The 21,760-nt window shown below is 44.5% G+C and overlaps 1 protein-coding gene across 3 annotated transcripts in view; it reads left to right on the forward strand.

The window, feature by feature from the left end:
• RAB11FIP3 (RAB11 family interacting protein 3) overlaps window positions 1-21,760 on the forward strand; it is a 200,103-nt gene that overhangs the window by 138,397 nt on the left and 39,946 nt on the right. For 2 of the 3 annotated variants that reach the window (XM_034783026.1, XM_034783027.1), the window contains exon 4: window positions 18,876-19,063. In XM_034783026.1, coding sequence (XP_034638917.1) covers window positions 18,876-19,063 — 188 coding nt within the window. Of the gene's footprint in view, window positions 1-533; window positions 742-18,875; window positions 19,064-21,760 lie in introns of those variants that run through there. The other variant, XM_034783028.1, reaches the window with a different exon arrangement.

Below are 21,760 nucleotides of genomic sequence, written 5' to 3' on the forward strand. Positions count from 1 at the left end.
CTGTGTCCTTTTATAACAAGAGTCCTGTGGCAGCTTTAAGACTAACAGATGTATAGCCTTAAAGGTGCCACAGGACTCTCTGCTGCTTTTTACAGATCCAGACTAACACGGCTACCCCTCTGATACTTTGTTATAAAGTAATATTCCTAAAGTCTTGTGAGAGAGAAGTCATCTGGGAATGGATGTGCCCCAGATCAATTATAGAGTGCTTTAAAACAGTGAGTGAGGCAGATGTGCTCTTCCTTTCAATATAAAAACAAAATCTCGATATGGAATGTCATGTGCTGGGAAGAAAGAAATTTCATGCACCTTGAATCAAGTCTTTGTTTAGTGGCTTTTTTAAGGGGGAAGGAGGGGAATAATTTTTGAAAGTCATATGAATCAAACTATCTGTAAAATGGCAGGGAAAAATGCATTAGCTCACACATTTGTTATCAGAGAGGTTGGTAGGTCAAGAACAAAAGGAACTCTGTTTAGAGACCTGAGGTTAGTCTGTTAAAACCAGCACGAATACTTCCTGAACTTTGCTTCCCTCCTCCCTGTCAGAAATAGCTGGGAGTTACCAATGTATAGCTGGAGGTGAATTTTCCTTTAGAGAGGCAGCGATATGTGCTCACCTGAGGGCCTGGCATTTAACTCAAAGGAGAAACTAACTGGACTGCAAAACTGGAAAGAGAGAAATCCATGTTAGTTCACGGAGATCAAAATTTCTGTCCAATCTGGAACGTCTCAGTGCTGCAGGTAAGAAGTTTAATGACACGGCAATGAAGAGAAGTTCAGTCTTTACCCTGCTGAGAGTTCTGATTGATTTTTTTTTTCATCGAGTCCACTGAAAATCTAATTTAGTTAGAAAGTATCTCTTCTCCCTGCCATCTGTGGTGCTCTGTGTGTCTGCAGATTTTTGAAAGGTGTCTGTAGTTGTCTCCATTGTGTTCCTGTTTATGGTGCGGGAGTTCTTTCAGGAAGAATTATGGCTTGCTGGTTGTTCTGCAGCACTGAAGATGGTTTCTGTGAGAAATTGGTAACTGCTTTTCGGAGAGTCCTTTGTTTAAATATTAACTGGATAAATATGGTACAAATTCTGCCTAACTTAAAACAGCCTGTATATGTTTGTAATAAAGTTAGGTTTAAAAAGCTAGAATCTATGAACTTTCAAAAAGCATTGTAACTTGTAACAGCTGTATCCTGCAAGGTGGATAATTGTCAAGATCCCAGGTGGAGTGTTAGAATCACAGGTTCCTACAAAAAACTGGATGTTGCCCAAATACATAGGAATAATCAGGTATTGCCACACCTGAGAGCTCACAGTCCTACAGCTGGTGACCCGCTGTACGGAAATGCTAAGCGATTTAATAGTTCTCTGTCTCAAGGCATATATTTGCATGCTGGCACTGGAAGATCATACCACTTGCAAACTGTTTCAGGAGTTCTCTTTTTTAACAGGGTCATGGTTTTGGAAGTTGTTTAATTTTTAGCAGCACTGATTAGTGTTATGCTGTAGAGCACCATTCACCTGTTGTGGACAAGCAAGCTGTGCTGGTAGAAAACTCTTTCTTCTAGGCTCAAGCTGTTGTCACAGTGCTGTTGGCCTGCACCATGCAGTGTGGCATTGGAGCCTGCATAGCTGGCTTTGGGTTCACCCAGCGTTGTCTGAAACACCCCTGAACTCTTGATTCCATTATTAAGGTATCATAGGTAGTGTTCGGGCAGAGGAACTGGATGTTCGTTTCCTCAATACAAAGAGAATGTTTGTGTTGTCGCTTCTGCTTAACTCTGTCTTTTGGTTTGGTTTTGTTGTGGATTTTTTTTGTACAGTTGGTGGGCCTTTACTCCAGAAAGAAGCGTGTTCTTGGTTTGTGCCACCTAACTAATGGGCTTTGTTGGTTCTTGTTGTTAGCCAGCCATCAGAATGGAGATCGTTCTGAAACTGGAAATACCCTTGGCAGGTATTTTGTGTGATTGTAGAACTAGCAAGGGGAGGGGTGATCTCAAATGGCCTCCCATTGTTTTCACTCTGTAATCAATACAGGCATTAATCTAAAAATACACTGTTTACTAGGAAACAAAGATGTTCATAGTTCCTAGTTTCTGTGGTCAGGGACAATAGCATTTCAAGTCTGGATTTTACAATGCATAAGACCAAAGGTCCGTCTAGCCCACTATCCTGTATTCTGACAGTGGCCAATGCCAGGTGCTTCAAAGGGAATGAACAGAACAGGTAATCGTCAAGTGATCCATCTCCGGTTACTCAATACAGATATTTTTTGAGGGTGGGGCAAGAATGACTGCACAGTAATAAAATGGCACCTGCTGGGAATAAGTTTCCTCTGATTACTGCTGTTAATAACATTAGTGCTATTTTACACTACTTGTACCTCCTGCTATGGGAGGAACTTAAAATGCTTTACGGACATCAGTGAATTTACACTTTCAACAAAGACATTCTCTCCATTTTACAGATGGGGCAAGTAAAGTTCAGAGAGACCAAATGACTAACCCCTGGTCACACAGGAAGTAATGGCAGATATGAAAATAGCACCCAGGCTCATGGCTTAACCATAAGCTATCTTTCCTCCTGCATTAGATCAGTCTAGCAGATTTTGCTATAGACCATTTTACTTGGTTTTGGTTTTCTGAGGTGCACTGCTTCCTCCTTCACCCCACTCTTTGCCTTATCTTTTATCCATTGCAGAATGCGAATATGTAGTATGGCCTAAAAGAGGGGTTGGGAACCTTCGGCATGAGGTCCATCAGGGTAATCCACTAGTGGGCCGTGAGACATTTTGTTTACGTTGACTGTCCACAGGCACACCCCCTGCCTCCCCCGCAACTCCCAGTGGCCACAGTTCACCATTTCCGACCAATGGGAGCTGTGGGAAGCGGCGGACAGCACGTCCCTGCGGCCCACACTGCTTCCCGCAGCTCCCATTGGCCAGGAATGGCAAACCACAGCCACTGGGAGCTGTGGGGGGACATGCTTGCGGACGGTCAACATAAACAAAATGTCTTGCAGCCTGCCAGCGAATTACCCTGATGGGCCATGTGCTGAAGGTTGCTAATCCCTGCCCTAAAATTTTTGCAGTAGGTAAAACTCATTTGCTCTGAATCTTGGGGTACACCCAGCTGAATTCCAGTTATGCTCTTCTCTTGACTGATGGACGCAATTTTGGGAGCGCAGATCTGCACAGCAATCTATCTCTCCCCACCCCATCCTAAAAAAGAAACCAAAACAAGACTATAAGATGGATAGAAAGCTGACTAGATCATAGGGCTCAACGGGTAGTGATCAATGGCCCCATGTCTAGTTGGCAGCCGGTATCAAGCGGAGTGCCCCAAGGTTGGTCCTGGGGCTGGTTTTGTTCAATACCTTCATTAATGATCTGGAGGGTGGCGTGGTCTGCCCCCTCAGCAAGTTTGCAGATAACACTAAACTGGGAGGAGTGGTAGATATGCTGGAGGGTAGGGATAGGATACAGAGGGACCTAGACAAATTAGAGGATTGGGCCAAAAGAAATCTGAGGTTCAACAAGGACAAGTGCAGAGTCCTGCACTTAGGACGGAAGAATCCCATGCACTGCTACAGACTAGGGACCGAATGGCTAGGCAGCAGTTCTGCAGAAAAGGACCTACGGCAGGGGTTCTCAAACTGGAGATCGGGACCCCTGAGGGGGTCGCGAGGTTATTACATTGGGGGTGGCAAGCTGTCAGCCTCCACCCCAAACCGCGTTTTGTCTCCAGCATTTATAATGGTATTAAATATATAAAAAAGTGTTTTTAATTTTAATTTTAGAGGGGTCACACTCGGAGACTTTCTATGTGAGAGAGGTCACCAGTACAAAAGTTTGAGAACCACTGACCTAGGGGTTACAGTGGACGAGAAGCTGGATATGAGTCGACAGTGTGCCCTTGTTGCCAAGAAGGCTAACGGCATTTTGGGCTGTGTAAGTAGGGGCATTGCCAGCAGATCGAGGGATGTGATCATTCCCTTCTTTTTGACATTGGTGAGGCCTCATCTGGAGTACTGTGTCCAGTTTTGGGCCCCACACTACAAGAAGGATGTGGAAAAATTGAAAAGAGTCCAGCGGAGGGCAACAAAAATGATTAGGGGGCTGGAGCACATGACTTATAAGGAGAGGCTGAGGACACTGGGATTGTTTAGTCTGCAGGAGAGAAGAATGAGGGGGGATTTGATAGCTGCTTTCAACTACCTGAACGGGGGTTCCAAAGAGGATGGATCTAGACTATCCTCAGTGGTAGCAGATGACAGAACAAGGAGTAATGGTCTCAAATTGCAGTGGGGGAGGTTTAGGTTGGATATTAGGAAAAACTTTTTCACTAGGAGGGTGGTGAAGCACTGGAATGAGTTACCTAGGGAGGTGGTAGAATCTCCTTCCTTAGGGGTTTTTAAGGTCAGGCTTGCCAAAGCCCTGGCTGGGATGATTTAGTTGGTGTAGGTCCTGCTTTGAGCAGGGGGTTGGACTAGATGACCTCCTGAGGTCCCTTCCAGTCTTGATATTCTATGATTCTAAGAGATCTGCAAGCTTCCAGAGGCCATATGGCATTCCAAGGGGTAGACATAGCAGAGTTTTATTTTTTTAATTGGATTAAGGTCCCTTTCTATATCACTGGGCCACACCTGTTGTGAATGTGTGGTCTTTCTGGCATGAGAAATGCATGTTACTCTTCTCCAGGATACAAATTAGTATGGGGCTTTGCAACAGCTTGAGTACGCTTGAGTACACTTGGGTACATTATCTAGAACTACAGAATAGGAGACATTTTATAAAATAAGGGTTCTTTGTACTTACGGTAACTTCATGGCATTAAAGGTACTTTCCAAATGTTACCTAATCCTCCCATACGTCCATACCCTTTTGAATTAAAGGCTAAAGCCCAGTTTTTAAAAGTTATCCTCTGATTTTTGGGTGCCTCAGTATTTTAGTGCCCAGGTTGAGATGACTAGGACCCAACTATTTTCAGAAGTAATGAGGACTTTCAGCTCCCCTTGACTTTAAAGTTGTAGGTGCTCAGCACCTCTGAAAACTAGGCCATAAATGTCACAAGTTGAGCATGCAAAACTCGAGGCTACTTTGAAAACTTTTGTCCCTTTGTGTCACCTCTGGCAAGTCACAATGTGTCAGCAGAAATGGGATAAGAATTCTGGTGTTCTTGTGTCGGTGTTCAGTCCACCCAAGGATGCTGCCTTTATAAATAAAATATATGTTCTGAATACAGGCCAGTGGGAAACCTTTGTACTCTCCCTTCCAAATTCAAATATCAATCCAATTTTGGAATCTCTTTTTTCTTTCCACTGGATCCATTTGGGTCACCTCCCACCACTATTTACAGCAGCGATGGGCAAATTTTTTGGCTTGAGGGCCACATCAAGGTTCTGAAACCGTACGGAGGGCCAGGTAGGGAAGGCTGTGCCTCCCCAAACAGCCTATCCCCCGCCTCCTATCTGCCCCCTCCCACTTCCTGCCCCCTGACTGCCCCCCTCAGAATCTCTGACCCATCCAACCCCTCCTGCTCCCTGTCCCCTGACTGCCCCCTCCCAGGACCCCTGCCACTAACTGCCCCGCTCCCTGTCCCCTGACTGCCCTGACTCCTGTCCACACCCCCGCCCCCTGACAGGCCCCCAGGGACTCCCACGCCTATCCAAACTCCCCTGTTCCCCGTCCCCTGACCGCCCCCCCCCAACCTCCACCCCATCCAACTGCCCCCTGTTCCCTGTCCCCTGACCGCTCCGCCCTATCCAACAGCCCCCTGCATCCTGTCCCCTGACTGCCCCCTGGGACTCCCTGCCCCTTATCCAACCCCCCTGCTCCCTGCCTCCTTACCATGCCGCTCAGAGCAGCAGGACTGGCAGCCATGCCACCGTGCTGCCCGGCAGGAGCTCGAAGCCCCACAGTCAAGAGCGCTGGCGGCATGGCGAGCTGAGGCTGCGGGGGAGGGGGGACAGCAGGGGAGGGGCCGGGGGCTAGACTCCCTGGCTGGGAGCTCAAGGGCCAGGGAGGATGGTCCCGCAGGCCATAGTTTGCCCACCTCTGATTTACAGTAACTCATGGAGTTGGATTTTCAGGGGTCTCTTCCCTTGATGTGAATATGTAACTGCTAATATATTGCATCCCATTTTTTCAGAAGAACTGGTGCATTGCTACATCTCCACTATTTTTTTTGGTCAAATAGATGGAATATTGATTATCAACTTGTTCTAAAAATGTCCCATTGTTTTATCCTATCTCCGTGGTTATATTACTGCATTTGTATTACACGTTTCCTCCATTATGTCCTTCGTGTGGCAGGACCACTCAACAGCCTGATTCCCAGACCTTGAAAGCTTGCATAATGGCACTCCAGATAAGCAGAGAAATGTAGCCGTGCAGCCATTGCCGTATACTATATGTACAGAATTCTCTAACACGAGCAGCGCTCAAGCTGCAGGGAGCAAAAGATTTTAAAGCCTTTGAATAGGAGATAATTTGACCATGAAATGTGTGAACATGGGGGGAAAAGAAGAGTAGCTCTCTGATACAGGCCATACAGGAATTTTAACAGCATTATATGTTTTATAGAATACCACTAGCATGCCACAGGTTTAAAAAAAAAAAAAAAAGTGGCAGATAGTGGAATTAACTCCCAAAATTGTAAGGCCTTTCCTTGCCAGAGAGGACTGTCAAAAGTGCCTGGGGCAAAGCTGAGCACTCTCTTCTTGACCTTTTTATAAACACTGAAGGATTTAGCAAGTAAAAGCCAAAGCTGAGACTCCTCCCATGAAAGGAGAAGATATAACCTCCCAGGTAGGGACTGTATGTATAATGTATGGGAGGCATAATCAGTTAATGTGTGTGACGTGCTTAGATCCACAGATGAAAAGTGTGAGGCATTGCTACATATTAGGACAGTGTTTGATAGTTTTACACAATAGATGAATTCCTTGGGAATGCAACACTGCAGAATTGCCCTAGTGTAGGAATGGTCAAAGGTTCAGACTTTGTGCCCATTCAGTGTCTGGCCTGGATTCAACGAGTGCTACAGAGTTCAGCTCCCAGAGCTCCTCCTCTCCTGAAGTGTGGCATAGGAGGCGCACATCTGAGGAGCAGCTATGTGTTCCTGGCCTTCTCCACTTTACCTCCTAAAGCAGGAGCACAGCAAAAGTGGAGGCTACTGCCAGAGTCTTAACAGTTGCTCAGATGCTGCTGTCAATGGGAGCTGCTGTTTTGCAGCCTGGGACAGGGGAATACCTCCTTTTGGTCCCTGTGGAACTCCCATGCACTCTACTGATGCTTTGTATGAGGACTGTTTGTCCCAAAATATCGGGTTGTAGCAGGAAGGGAAGGCTAATACAGAGAGAACTCTTCCTATTAATGCTGTTCTGTAGCAACTGGTAGGCCTGGACTCAGATAGTGGAAACAGAACAATACATTTGATGATTTGTATGACTACTCTCCCTAATAGCCTGTATTGGTGGGTGCATTATTCCATCTGATTTGCAGCACCAAGAGTTTAACTATCCCATACTTGAAGGCATGGAAGTATATATTACTGCCACCAAGAATGCCTTTCTCATGGCCTGAAGAAAGCTTGTTCGATTGTGTAAGGCTTCATTTCAAAGGGGATGCTAATTATTCATTGCGCATAAATAAGATTTTGCTGCTTTTTTTTTTTTTAAGCCTTCTTATATTTTTTTTAACCCTTCTTGTATTGCTTTTTAGCCCTGAGGCTTATTTAGGACATGTTTAAGAAAGGAAATGGGAATTTCAGTTAAGCTTTATCTTACTTGATAAAAACTTAAAATACATTAATAAAAAGTTGAATATTTACTTAAATGGAGGTAAACGTATTCACAATAATCCATTTGAATTCTATACATGGAACAAGATTACAGCAATCTCATCTACTTGTCCCTATGATTCCTTATCAAGCATTTAGAGCAGATCTCACGTGCCAGGTTGTATCGGGGGTTCTTTGAAAATGTGCTTACATCTTGCCTGTTAATATAAAAGCAAACTTTGTTAGAGGGAGCCTGCAAATGGTTTTACATGGTTGCCCTAGACAGCTGTTTAAATGGAGCTGTAAAAGGACCTTTCGGCTAAATTGAAATGCAATGTTTTGCCAGGATATATTTTAACTTTGTAACACTTTTAATCTTCCTTTTTGGAAAGGGAGAACTAGGTAAAACATCTAAGCCTGTCTTCTCTGCATTTTGTCTTGGGGTTTAATATTTAATCTGTGCAGTGAAATGTAAAACACAGTCCTGCACACTGCTGCTCTGAAGGAACACTTGGGTTATCAAGCAGGTGTGTGTGTGTGTCCGTGTCCTTTGGGATCACATACAAATTAGATTAAAGGAAAACATAATATATGCCCACCAAAGCAAGATTTCACATAATTAGGTAGAGATTACATATCAGACAATGCTAGAGAGAAGGTTTGTTTCAAATATACAGATAAGCCAGTGGCAGGAATCTTTTGAGACTATACATCAGTGATCCCCAAACTTTTTACCTCACGCTCCCCCCTTATCCCTGTCCCCACCCAGCCAGGACTGGGGCCATGGCTTCGGGAGGGGGCACACAGACAGTGGCAAGAGGGTCGAGACTGGGGGTGGGAGCGGAACCTAAGCCGGGGCCAGCAGCCGCGGCAGAGAGTGGATACCTGGACGTGGGGCTGGCATCCAGGAGCGGATGGATCCCTGAACACAGTGCTGAGAGCGGAGCGGATCCTCAGGTGTGAGGTCGGCAGCCAGGGCCAAGAGCGGAGCCGAGTGGTGCTCCCTTCCTGTCCCTGGGGGGCTGGTCCAGGCCGCACACTGCCCCCCTCCCAGAACATTCCTCTGCACCCCCCTCTAGGGGGCACACCCCACAGATTGGGGACCTCTGCTATAAATAATAAAAGTAGACTATATGCATAGTGCTATATAGAACAGGAATCTAAGCATTAGTCAGAATCGCTGTTAGAAAAAACTGATCAGATAGCCTTCTGTTTCTAATGCCGAGAAGTGTGTTCAAAGCTTAACCAGAAAATAAAAAAATCTTTCATTATATAGTAACTTCCAAAGGATACCAGAGCCTGTCACATGATATACAAAAAGTAGGAATGTTCCGGTCTCCCTTCTCTCCATTAATGAGAGATTTAACACTTAATTTCAATAACAAGAAGTTTTTTACCTTGTATATAAAGCAAATAACAGCATGGGAGATTCTTTATGGGTAGAATTTCTTTTTATATATCTGTTTTGTATAACATGGATATTAAAAAGTGAACATTTACAAACATATTACAGTTAAAATATTTCTTATAATTATAGGGGAACTGATAAGTGTCTCAGATGTCAACAGTTAGCTTTTAGCACAAAGTAGTAAACGTTGACTTTTCAATAGCAGCCAGTGTATTCAAATTGGATGTGAAGTGATGAGTGAGGTGGGGGTGTGTGTGTGTGTGTTTTTTTTCCTAACTTTTATTTAAAATATTACAAGAATATGTATAGACTTTTTTCCCTTTATTTCAATAACATTTCTTCTTAGCAAAGATGTCTCTATACCTATATAACAAATGGCTACAAAATCATTCAGTAGGAGTAAGTCTGTTATTTATTTTTAAGTGATTGAGTGATGGTTCCTGTTTCTTTTCTGAAGAGATCAGAGTTCTATGTGCTTTTGCTTGCCCTGTTATCATGGACATGGGGCGTTGTATTGTGTTAGAAACATTGTCATCTGTCTGTAGTTAAAGTTGCAATTACATTTCCATTATAAAGTCCTGTTTTAGTCTCCATACCACTTTTGTCTGGAAAATTGGTTTGGCCTGAAAATTGTCGTGCTTTGAAAGCAAAAGAGAATGTCTTCTGCAAAATGTGAAGAAAATTTTATCAGACTGTTTGAGTTACAGGTCATTTAAAAAAAAATGCTTCAAAATTTTGACTTTTGTCTACCACTTTGACTACTTCTATCTCAAAAACAGCTGATTGCTCTTTCAAACTTTCCAGGTAGTTACATTTCCTTGAACTGTTGTAATTAAAAGTTTCTCTATACTGTATCAGAATGTTTATCCTGTGGGTGGAGTAAGATTGCCATGTTCTTAACTGTTTGTTTCCTTGGTTTTATGTGCTTGGGTTTTGTAGATGATGTGATAGACTAGTGACCGTAACTGCATTGATTTTTTTATGAAGTATTTGTTTTTAAGGATTTTAGTTTTTTATTTTTTTTACGTTTGTAATGCTGTTTTCAAGTATAGTACTTGTGTGCTTTAAAACTCTTTCAAGAAAGACAACTTCCCAATAACCCCCCAATCTTTTAAAAGAGATGGAGAGTTTGTTTTGGACATTATAACCCAAAGCTGTAAATAGTATTATTGAAAGACTTTCTTTTAACCCAGTAGGAGAAAACAGATAAAAATATTCCACTGAAATTTGTAATTGGATCTATAGACAGACATTGGCAGCTGTAGACATAGTGTTGACATGCCCTCATATTGCCTGTTGGAACTTTCTCTTGTATCAGGTTTCTTATTTCCTGTGTAGCAGAGCAGTTCCAATCTGGAACAGAAGTTTGTTGGCCTCACAAACCAAGAGGCTGGCTTGTTCTAAATACTGTCACCACAAAAGAGCACTGAGGAAGTCTGTAATATTGGAAATATTCTGTCCAACAGTGAAATGTGACCAGCTCCTGACCAACACAGCTACCACAAAAACCTCTTTTTTTTTTTTTTTTTTTTTTTTTTTTTAATGGAAGTCTAGTCTGTGCTAGCAGTTGGCTTAATTTGTATTAGCACTAAAAATGCATCCAGTTCTCCTACCATTCCTCCTCCTACTATTTCAATAGTAGAAGCAGACGTAGTTGCTTTCCTGTTAGTATTGTGGTAGAGAAGTGCAAATAATTCTCCAACGTCCTCTGCTAACGTATCTCTCAGCAAACATCAGAGGCCATGCTGTAGTGAGCACTGAGCTTCTACTTGTCCTAGGGCTGACCTCCAATCTCCTCTGTCCTCATTCTACCTATACTGCGGGGGCCTCATTAAGATTCTATCTATCACTTATAGGAAGTAAGGTCCCAAACCAGCAAAGTACTAAAGCACATACTTTACGCCTATGAATATGTTTTAAAGTGTTTAATTTTAAGGTTAGTGAAAGCCTCTTTCCCTTGTTAACTAGCTAGTTGGCTAAGGTCTCACCACCACTTGAGCAGAATTAAACTGGCCTACCTGATCTCATCAACTTGGTGACTTGGGCTCTGGTCCTTTAAGGATTTACATACGTGCTTAACTTTGACATTAGGAGTGTGTTTTGGAGAGAATTATTGGGGAGTCAGTGAGTCTACTCACAAGCATAAAGCTGAGCACAGGTGAGGAGGGCGGGAAAGTGCATCTCTATTCTCTAGCTCAGTGTTTAAGCGTTTTCTGTTTTCTGGTGGCTGCAACCTCAGTGAACCTAGCGTACAAACAGAAAGGGTATGGCTCAAATGGCGATGGGGCTAAGTGATCTGCTGACTAATGGACAAAACAATGTTTTGTTTGAATTGGTTGTGATCCCATAGAGCCAACATGGAAAATAAGTGAATGGACTGAACTGATGACCTTCTACCTGCTTTCACAAGGTAAAAGTCCTTCCCTTATACTCGAGACAATGGCTTCTGCATTTTTACATACCCTTTCTCCGTCTCCCGCTGCTGGAATAGAGCTTTCTGTTCTTAGAGTATTGTACACTAGGTGCTTTCGTATACATTCCTTGCAGTCTAACTTAGTCTTATGTGTTATTAGAAGCGCCCAACAGTGTGAGAAACTGCAAGTGAATTCATTAGTTATTCACCTTACAACAAAGGCTGCACAGTTTTCAAAGATCTTAGTCAGCAAATGACTTTGTGTGTGTGTGTGTGTGTCTTAGTCACGTGCGCTAAATTACCCAGGAGTTGATGCTGACTATATTTTGCACAACAGAAAGAAATTGGAGGCCTCTGGAGGAATATATGCACACAGCAGTTAGAAAACACAAATTATATCACACCTCACACACGTTCATTTGCTAGAAAGCTCTTGTGCTATAGGGTGGGATGGAAAGGAAGCCTTGTGCTCTCCTTAACAAAGTTTCCACAGAGGTCCCCAGACATGAGTTTTCAAAATGAAGTAAGAGCTTGGGTTTAATCCTGATCTCATTTGCACCAGTGTGAATTGGGAATAACTCTGCTGAAATCAATCAAGTTTTACTGGTTTAAATCTGAATGAAGTGAAATCAGAGTCAGGCCTACCCTCTTCTGGGAATTTTCTCAATGCATACAGAACGCAGGTGTTTTTTATAAATACGTGGTGATAAAAATGTGTCCTCTCTATGCTAATGTACTCACCTTTTGCTACCACTGAGACTGCTGCACTGATGGTGGTAGAGCCATGGGAGATCCTGAAAAATGCTAATGTAGTCAAGGTTTATGGTGCTTGAAGTGTTATGGACTCCTTTTCTTCTCCCCCAAGACTCCATGAGATGAACAGCTCTTAGGTGATTCTTCAAAGACCATAAGTGACCATGCATGGTACTTCTTCCAGCAGTCTACTGTACTGGATGGTGTACCTCATCCAGTGTATTACATGCCCCAATAACTACTATGTGGGCAAAACTAGACAATCACTGCTCTCAAGTGAACTCACACAGAAAAGCAATAAAAGACAAAAACACCATGTCACCTGTGTGTGAACACTTTTCATAGAGCGGTCGCTCCATATCTGACGTCTCAGTCCTCACCTTCAGGACACCTGCACAACACTTTCAAAAGACGAGCCTGGGAGCTTAAATTCATAACTTTGCTACAGGCTAACAACCATGGACTGAACAGAGACACTCGATTTATGGCTTATTACAACAAATCTATAACCCAATAACATCCCCCCAGCATTTTTTCTCCTTTTCCCCCTTATGATTGGATAGGTATTAACTGGCCACTTTACCTTGAGTGGTCCCTTGAAGTATGCGTTAACTACTTAGCAAAACAATTTGTTCCACCTTGTATTTAGTTGTGACACTCAGAGTGCATTTCCCAGCCCTGCTGAGGAGCTCTGTGTAGCCCAAATGGTCTCTCTCACTAACAGAAGTTAATCCAATAAAAGATATTACCTCCCCCACTGTGTCTCTCTAGCATCGTGGGACCAACACGGCTACAACACTGCATGAGAAACTTAGGGCAGCTTCTCTTCTAAAGCAGATGGAAAAGCACTAAAAGCTCCTCTGCACAGTCTTTAGCCAATGACAAGGAGTTGGCTTTTGCATTGCTATTATTGCCAGGGCCGGCTCCAGGCACCAGCCCACCAAGCTTGTGCTTGGGGCGGCACCTGGAGGGGGGCGGCGTGGCGCTCTGGCCCCTGGGGAGAGTGGGGCCACGGCCGGGCTCACCGCCCTCCCCCCGGCCGCCACGGGGAGAGCGGCGAGCCCTGGCTGGGGCTCGCCGCCCTCTCGCCGCCCTGCCCCCTGCGCTCTGGCCGCCGGGGGGAGAGCAGAGCCCCCGCCGGGGCTCGCCGCCCTCCTCCCAGGGCTCCGGCCCCCCTCCCCACAGCCGCCAGGGGGAAAGCGGAGCCCCCGCCGGGGCTCGCCACCCTCCTCCCAGGGCTCCGGCCCCCCTCCCCCCGGCTGCCAGGGGGAGAGCAGAGCCCCTGCCGGGGCTCACCGCCCTCCTCCCGGAGCTCGCCGCCCTCCTCCCAGGGCTCCGGCCGCCCTCCCCCCGGCCGCCGGGGGGAAAGCGGAGCCCCCACCGGGGCTCGCCGCCCTCCTCCCAGGGCTCCGGCCGCCCTCCCTCCGCTCTTCCTCACCATGGCGGGCTCCCTGCTGCTGTACTTGAGTCTTCACGGTTCTAACTCCTGTGGTGATGTCTGCCTGCTGGCCCTTTGCTGCAGAAAACCTCCCTCTGCTTCTTCCAGGCAGGGTGGAAATGAGAGAGGAAACCCCCAAATGTTACCGGTTTTCAGCAGGGTGCTCAGATGTAGGAGCCCTGGACTCAGCTTTACAAAAAAGAAGAGAAATGAGAGAGAGAGAATTACAATACAATAAAAAAACCTGGCATAAGCCTTTCCTCCTTGTGGCTTCTTATCAAGCTATGCATTCGCTAGGCCCACCACCTGTTGCACTCTCACCAAAGCTCATCTCCCATAGAGGTCAAGTCTGACTGCTCCTCTTGAAGCACAGGGTGAGGTCGTTTCTCATAGGTGGAAAGATGTTGCTACTCCTTCTCTTGATCTGCTGCTCCCATGGGACACTTTAACGTAGAAAGGCAGGTCACTTAAATGTTGTTGTGGTATCAACATTGTGGTTGTGTCTGTGACTCAGAAATGAAAATGGCTAGTTTCACTATCCCAAGGTGAACGAAGTGTAAAAAGGAAACAACATACATGCAATAAAGTAAAGTACTGTATTTTCTGGCATATAAGACTACTTTTTAACCCAGGAAAATCTTCTCAAAAGTCGGGGGTCGTCTTATACGCCGGGTGTCGTCTTATAGGGCGGGTGCTGAAACTTCCGAGCCGGACTGGAGAATCTGCGGTCGCCGCATATGGTGGGGGGAGCTCAAAAACGGCCGCGGCCGCATCCCCGCCCGATGACGAGGTGAGGGGGCGCCTCACCGGGAAGGTGTAAGTGAAGGGCGGAGCAAGCTGCAGGCGTCCGAGACGCCCGGGGTATGGAAAAAAGAGATAGAGCGGTGCAGTGCCCAGAAAAACACGCCTCTTTCACCCGTCTGGCCCGCCCTTGTATCCTATTACCTCCTTCTCTGCCTCTCAGATCTCGCACATGCGCGCCTGCGCTGCTTCACTGCTGTCCTCAGGAGCGAGATCTGAGAGGCAGAGAAGGAGGTACGGTAATAGGATACAAGGGCGGGCCAGACGGGTGAAAGAGGCGTGTTTGCGCTACCGCTCTGATAGTCTTGGAGACAGGGAGGGCTGGGCAGGCAGGGAGAGCTGACCAATCCAAGCAGGCTTTGTATACAACAACCAGCCAATCGCCGGTAAGGTACATCGCTTGCCGTGATTGGCTGGTTGTTGTATACTGGGTACCACATACAGTACAGCACCAGTATCTGTACCTGTTCATACAGTATAGCACCAGTACATACAGTACAGTATACAAATGTCCAACAGTCAAAACCCCATCATGGCTCCACCAGCAAGAAGAAAGAAATATGAAGCCAGTTTCAAACTTAAAGTTGTAAACTTTGCCATGGAACATAATAACTGCGCTGCTGCAAGACAATATGGAGTAACAGAAAAGATGGTTCGGGACTGGAAAGCAAATGAAAAAGCATTAAAGAGTATGCCAAGGGGTAAGTGTGCATTAAGAAGAGGCACTCCACATTGGCCAGAACTCGAAAAACATGTAGCAGACATGGTGAATGAGCATCGCCAAAACGGTTATGTAGTGACACGAAATAAAATACATTTGTTTGCACTTCAGTGGGCCAAATCTAACCCAGATCACAGCAACAGATTTAAGGCCACTGTATCCTGGTGTACTAGATTCATGGGAAGGCATAATATGGTACTGAGGCAAAAGATGAGAATTGCCCCAAAATTACCTGCAGATCTTGATAGCAAAGTAAATAGTTTCCATCGATACGTAATACAACAGCGCACTAAACATGGCTATGCGTTAAGTAGTATTGGAAATATGGATGAAACTCCAATGAATTTTGATATGGTTGGAAATAAAACTGTCCATCAAAAAGGTGAAAAAACAATTTTAATTAAAACAACAGGACATGAGAAGTCCAGTTTTACAGTGGTACTGGGATGCACAGCTGATGGCGCCAAACTGAGATCAATGATTATTTTTAAAAGAAAAACAATGCCGAAATTCAAGTTCCCTGTTGGTTGTTTTGTACATGTGAATGAAAAAGGCTGGATGGATGAAGAAGGGGTAAAGCTATGGCTTGATAATGTATGGAGCAGGCGACCAGGTGGACTTATTCAAAAATGTAGTCTACTGGTGTGGGATATGTTCAGGGCTCATTTAACTCCCAGCACCAAGCAAATGCTTGCAAGACTAAACACAGATGCGGCAGTTATTCCTGCAGGATTGACATCGTTGGTACAGCCACTGGATGTGTGCCTAAACAAGCCATTTAAAGATCGCATTCAAGAACAGTGGAATGAATGGATGGTTAGCAGCGAAAAGTCATTCACAAAAGGAGGAAACATGCGTGCTCCACAGTTGGATGTTTTGTGCAAGTTTGTCATAAAAGCCTGGAATGATATTGATGCAGAAACAGTAATCAAGTCTTTCAAGAAGTGTGGCATATCAAATTCATTAGATGGTATGGAGGACGACTACTTGTGGCAAGATGAAGAGGAAGCCGAAGCTGAGACCACACCATCTGATACGGAATTCGATCCACACGATGACTGCCTTACAAATGTATCACAAGAGGTCATTGATGTACTTATGATATCAGATGACGAACAGGAGGATTTTGAAGGCTTTTAAAGGGAAACTGTCACGCCAGCAAAACCTGTAAAAATACCGTAGCTTGCAGTTATGATGGGCGTTGCTAACTCGCCAGGGACTTGCCCGGCACTTGCTCTCTCTCCTTTGTTTGTTATCTTCCTCCTATCATCATCAGTTCCAGTTTGGTTGACAGCTTAGAAAACAAACAGCATGGCAGCTCCCATGGGTTTATTGTCTTATCCTTCCTTTCAGTTTTAGAGTGAATTAGGAAAAGTTTAATCCACTTGCACTGTTTTATGTTTACATGTTTGATGACAAACAGCCTTATGTTTATAAGTGACAGTTTTCCTGCTAAGTACCTGCATGTCATAAGCATTTGAATTAAAATTACCATATTGAAATCAAATCTGATGTTTTTTAAATTTTTTTTTGGTGTGTGTTGAAAGAGGGGTAGTCTTATACGGCGAGTATATCCCAAACTCTATATTTTAACTGGAAAAGTTGGGGGTCGTCTTATACGCCCAGTCGTCTTATACGCCGGAAAATATGGTATATTCCTGCCGTTTGGTCACTAGTAGTAATATTTATTTTAGTAGCATTTCAGTAGCTCACAGAGACCCCATCTAAGATCAGGGACCTCTTGGCCTAGGCCAGGGATGGGCAAACTGCGGGCTATATGTGGCCTGTCAGACCTTTTAATCTGGCCCTCGAGCTCCCGCCAGGGAGCAGGGTCAGGGGCTTGGCCCATTCCATGTGTGCTGTGGCTCCATGTAGCTCCCAGGAAGCAGCCAGCATTTTCCCCCTTCCGGCTCCTATGCGTAGGGGTAATCGTGGGCTCCACATGCTGCCCCCGCCCCAAGCCCCATCTACTCAGCTCCCATTGGCCGGGAACCGCGGGCAATGGGAGCTGCGAGGGCAGCACCTTTGGACAGGGCAGCGTGGCGAGCTGCCTGGCCGTGCCTCCGCGTAGGAGCCAGAGGAGGGATATGCTGCTGCTTCCAGGAGCTGCTTGAGGTAAGCACCGCTCAGAGTCTGCACCCCTAAACGCCCCCCTGGGGCCCTGCCTCAGCCCTGATCCCCCTTCCACCTTCAGAACCCCTCGATCCCAGCCCGAAGCACCCTCCCGCACCCAAACCCCGCACCCCCAGTCGGAGGCCTCATCTCCCCCCACAGCCCAACCCCCTACCCGAACCCACAGCCCCCTCCCGCATCCTGAACTCCTCATTTCTGGCCCCACCCCACAGCCCACACCCCCAGCCAGAGCCCACATTCCCTCCCGCATCCCTACACCCAATTTTGTGAGCATTCATGGCCTGCCATACAATTTCCATACCCAGATGTGGCCCTCGGGCCAAAAAGTGTGCCCACCCCTGGGCTAGGCACTGTACATTTAAGTATTGAGAGACAGTCCCTGCCCCAGTGTAATTACAATCTAAACAGACAAAACAGCCAAAGGGCGGGAGGGGAATTGATTTGCCTAAGGATCACGCGCCAGGCGAGTTGGTAAGCCAAATATATCTAGGTTTTCTGACTCCAATTGTGGGGCCCTGACAACCCGATCATGCCACCATCTTACAGAACATTAGAGACATTATTAGTAAAGCAGTTAAAAAATATTTTTACAACATTTTTTTGTTGAAAAGTGTCTCTGTTCAAGTCTCTTTAAGATTATATATTGAAGGTTCAACCCTGGCAAATTGAATGTCGTCTTAAAAGTTTTTAAACAAATTTATTTTTATATTTTTGACGGGTGGAGGATTTCTTGTAACAGCAGAAAACAGTACTTTGCAGCAATAAAGCCCACATAATTACAGTCTTCGTGGTGATCATCCTAGAACCCCAACTAGCTAAACTGCCAAACTTTTTAAAATGAATTGGATAAAAGGCATACGATGATCCAAACCATCGTTGGTCAGATTGCAAACCTCCTTCTAAGGCAGTATGCTGATATTGATCCCTGTGTTCTTCTAACACAACCTCTACCCCTCTCTTACGTATTATACTTTTATTTATTTAGGTTGCAGAAGTGCCCAAAATGTACTTGATATTTTCTAAACACTGACGTGCTCTCTAAAATGACGAGTTCAGGGACACCTTAAAGACTAACAGATTTATTTGGGCATAAGCTTTCGTGGGTAAAAAGCCCACTTCTGTATCAAAACATGTGCAATCTAAAAGGAGTAATTTATTGAAGGAAACTATGTAGTACCTGAAAGCCCAAAATTCTGGGGTTAGTAAAATCATTTGGTTTCTTCTGATATGTCTGTCAATTTACAAGTGGTTGGTGTGTGTTGGGCATGCATAACTGCACATCTGGTCATGATTTACAGTTCATGGAACTTTTTTTTAACCTTAAATTATTGCCTGCATTTTTATGTTTAATTAGTGTGTGCACGTTTGATGTTCCTGTTGTAGATCAAAATCAGGTAAGAGTAGCTAATAGTTTTTCTGTTGTATTTTATAACAGGCAAATGAGGTGACTGACAGCGCCTACATGGGCTCAGAGAGCACTTACAGCGAGTGTGAAACCTTCACAGATGAGGACACTGGCACGCTGGTACATCCCGAGATGCACGATGAAGTAGAAACGGACAGTGCTGTTGATTCCACGGTGCACTCAGAGTTCACCGATCCTATAGAGGATCCAGAGAATGGGTCAGTGCTGCTCACTTCTGACAAGTATGTAAGAGGGAGGGAGGAGGAGGACAGTAACAAGGTCAAATTCATTGATGGCGTAAAGCAAGCACAACTCCACTGATGGCAAACTCTCCCATGATTTGAATTACTGGCAAGAATATAATGAGATTTTGGGTCTTTCTAGTTCTAACAGCTTATTAGTGTTTGTGACTTTATGCAAGAATTAAATATTCTGAAAAAATTAGTATACAGCCTATTTTTAATTACCTTATTTAGTGTGGTAATCTTTTGGAACCTGGACACAGAAAATGTCACCTCCTGTGCACATCTGAAAGCTCTCTATCAGTTGTCAAGTTGCTTATCTGTTCAGGGCCTGAGATCTCTCACAACACTTTGAGGATAAAGCATAAAGTTTAATATACCACTTTAAATTATATTTTTGGTTATTTGGTTTCTAAAAATAGGAGCAGTATTCCCACCCACACCTTACTTTGTAAATATGCATGAGTAACTGTAACTCCAGCTTAATGACTTTTGTCTGAAAAATCTGGTTGCAGGGTATGACTAAAAGACATTCTTTCATGTGGTCTCTGGAGCAGCACTGACATTCCTTTGGAGGAACTGTTGTGCTTGACTTGAGTCCTCCCCAAAGGATATTGTGAAGGTAGTTTTGGGGGTAGGGAGGGAAATGAGAGGATGATGGAGAGAGGTAGGGAAGAATGGGGAAGCTGTCAAATTCTACTCTTAGTAATGACTTACCAATGGAAACATAATGACCTCTTCAGTCTTTATCGAAATAAAAGTTTGTTTAACCTTTCTAGTTTAAAGCCTGCTAATTAATGTGCTCACTGTAAGATTGAGAAACAGATCAGCTGAGTCCATTCAGGTTGGCATTTCTTTGTTTGTTAAGCCTGTCGCTTCACTTCTTCCAAAAGTGAAGAGGGGATGACTTTTCAAAGTGCTTCTTTGCATGGTGGGGAAAGGGTGGGGAGCAGGTGCTCTGAACTGGGGCGGAAAGAATACTTACCATGAGAGGCCCTGGGTGTTATAAAGGAAAGGAGATTAGCTGGCTGCGCTTTCTTTGCCGAAGAGTATTCGGCTCAGTGATTATTAACTCTCAGTGTATAATCAGCTTCCAAGCTGCTAGGCCACCAAACAGTGCTGATTGTACCAAGGAGGGTCAGCAAAACATGCCGGCCTGCATACGTTCCCCCCCGACCCTCTGGAAAAATGGCTACATGTCTTGGACTCACCTGCCTGTAGGTACAAAAGCCTTTGCTTGGGGATTTTTTTAAATTAAATTGGGACCATCACAATTAGATTTAAAGATGGGGGAGGGGGAGGTGTTTACAGTGCTTTGTCCATCCCCCACCTTCCTACTTGTTCAGTCAGGCAGTGTCCTGTAAAACCCTCGTGGTTCAAATAGTTTATAATAGGGCTTTAAATAAATGTTAAACTTTGGGTTAAAATGTGGAAGGAAGCTTAAGAAATTGAAAATTGTGAGAGGGAGAATATTTACCCAAGAAATCTGACTGCAGGCTGTGGGATTTAACGGCATTGAGGCAGGGCCCCTGTAGAACTGCCTCTCGCACCTCCATTGTGTTTCCAGGGATCCATCGCACAGTAAAACCCTGTCACTGTAGCTGTTGAGGCTGAGTGTAGTTCTAAAGGTGACCTTTCAGTCACTGATATTAAAGTCTGTGCACCTTAGACTGTATGAACATAAATAAACATTTCAGCTGTTGATCAGAAAGATTTCTGTAGGATTTTTAAGCCCTTAACATCTACAGTAGATATGCATGAAATAGCACAACAATGTGTTTCATAACTCTGCCCTTTCATAGGGCCCATTCTGTCCTTTAAAGGGATCTGCCTCACTGAGATCAGCCAAGGTGTCTGCTCTGACATATTTTCTATATATTTTGTTTTGTAAATAATCTTTCCTCTGCTTTGTTCTGGCCTGTGTTGCTTTCTTGATGGGTAGTGTACCCTCTCTCATTTGTAAAGGAGGTGCCCTGAGCATCAACCCAGCAGCCTCCGTTTATGCATTTACCTTGTGGATGAAAGACATTCCTAAAAAATTTGAGGCTTGAAAGCATAATTTTTGATGGACCTAGTTAGAGATTTAACTGCACTTCCTTAGTGTGTAGGAAGGTGTGCAGATTCCCAGCAAGTTGAAGCTGAATTTATCTGCTGTCAGACTCGCTTCTGCATGGATGGAAGACTTTTATTAGCAGAGTAAGGCGGAAGTCTCTTAAATGCTGTATATTTTTGTCTTAAATGGCTTATCTATAACTTTTTCATTAGATTTAACATTGTTGGTCTGATACATTTTTTTCTTTAGCAAGTGGATAATGAAATAAGCCACGTCCTTATAAATAGCGGAATTTTTTAAGTAACAGGTTCTCTGATTGTCATTGGAATCAAGAAAGGATGATGGTGCCTGGATGCTTTTTTCTTTATGCGGTTAGTCTGCATAGCAGTGTCCTCTTGGAAAGAAATTTTGGTTTCATCTTAGACTTTCTCCAGTGGTCGACTCTTACAATCCCCTATTTTCTCTAGAGTTGCATAAAAGCTCTGCATTTCAGTTCCACAAGATTTTCCATAAATTAGTATGTAATGAGTTAATATTTGTACAATGGGTTGAAGATGAAAATTGTTATGTAAAGCAGGATGTTTTTAATGACTGATGATAGCTTGAGTATCCTGTCTTAA

The sequence above is a fragment of the Trachemys scripta genome, chromosome 10, assembly GCF_013100865.1.
Source record: "Trachemys scripta elegans isolate TJP31775 chromosome 10, CAS_Tse_1.0, whole genome shotgun sequence".
Lineage (NCBI taxonomy): Eukaryota > Metazoa > Chordata > Testudines > Emydidae > Trachemys > Trachemys scripta.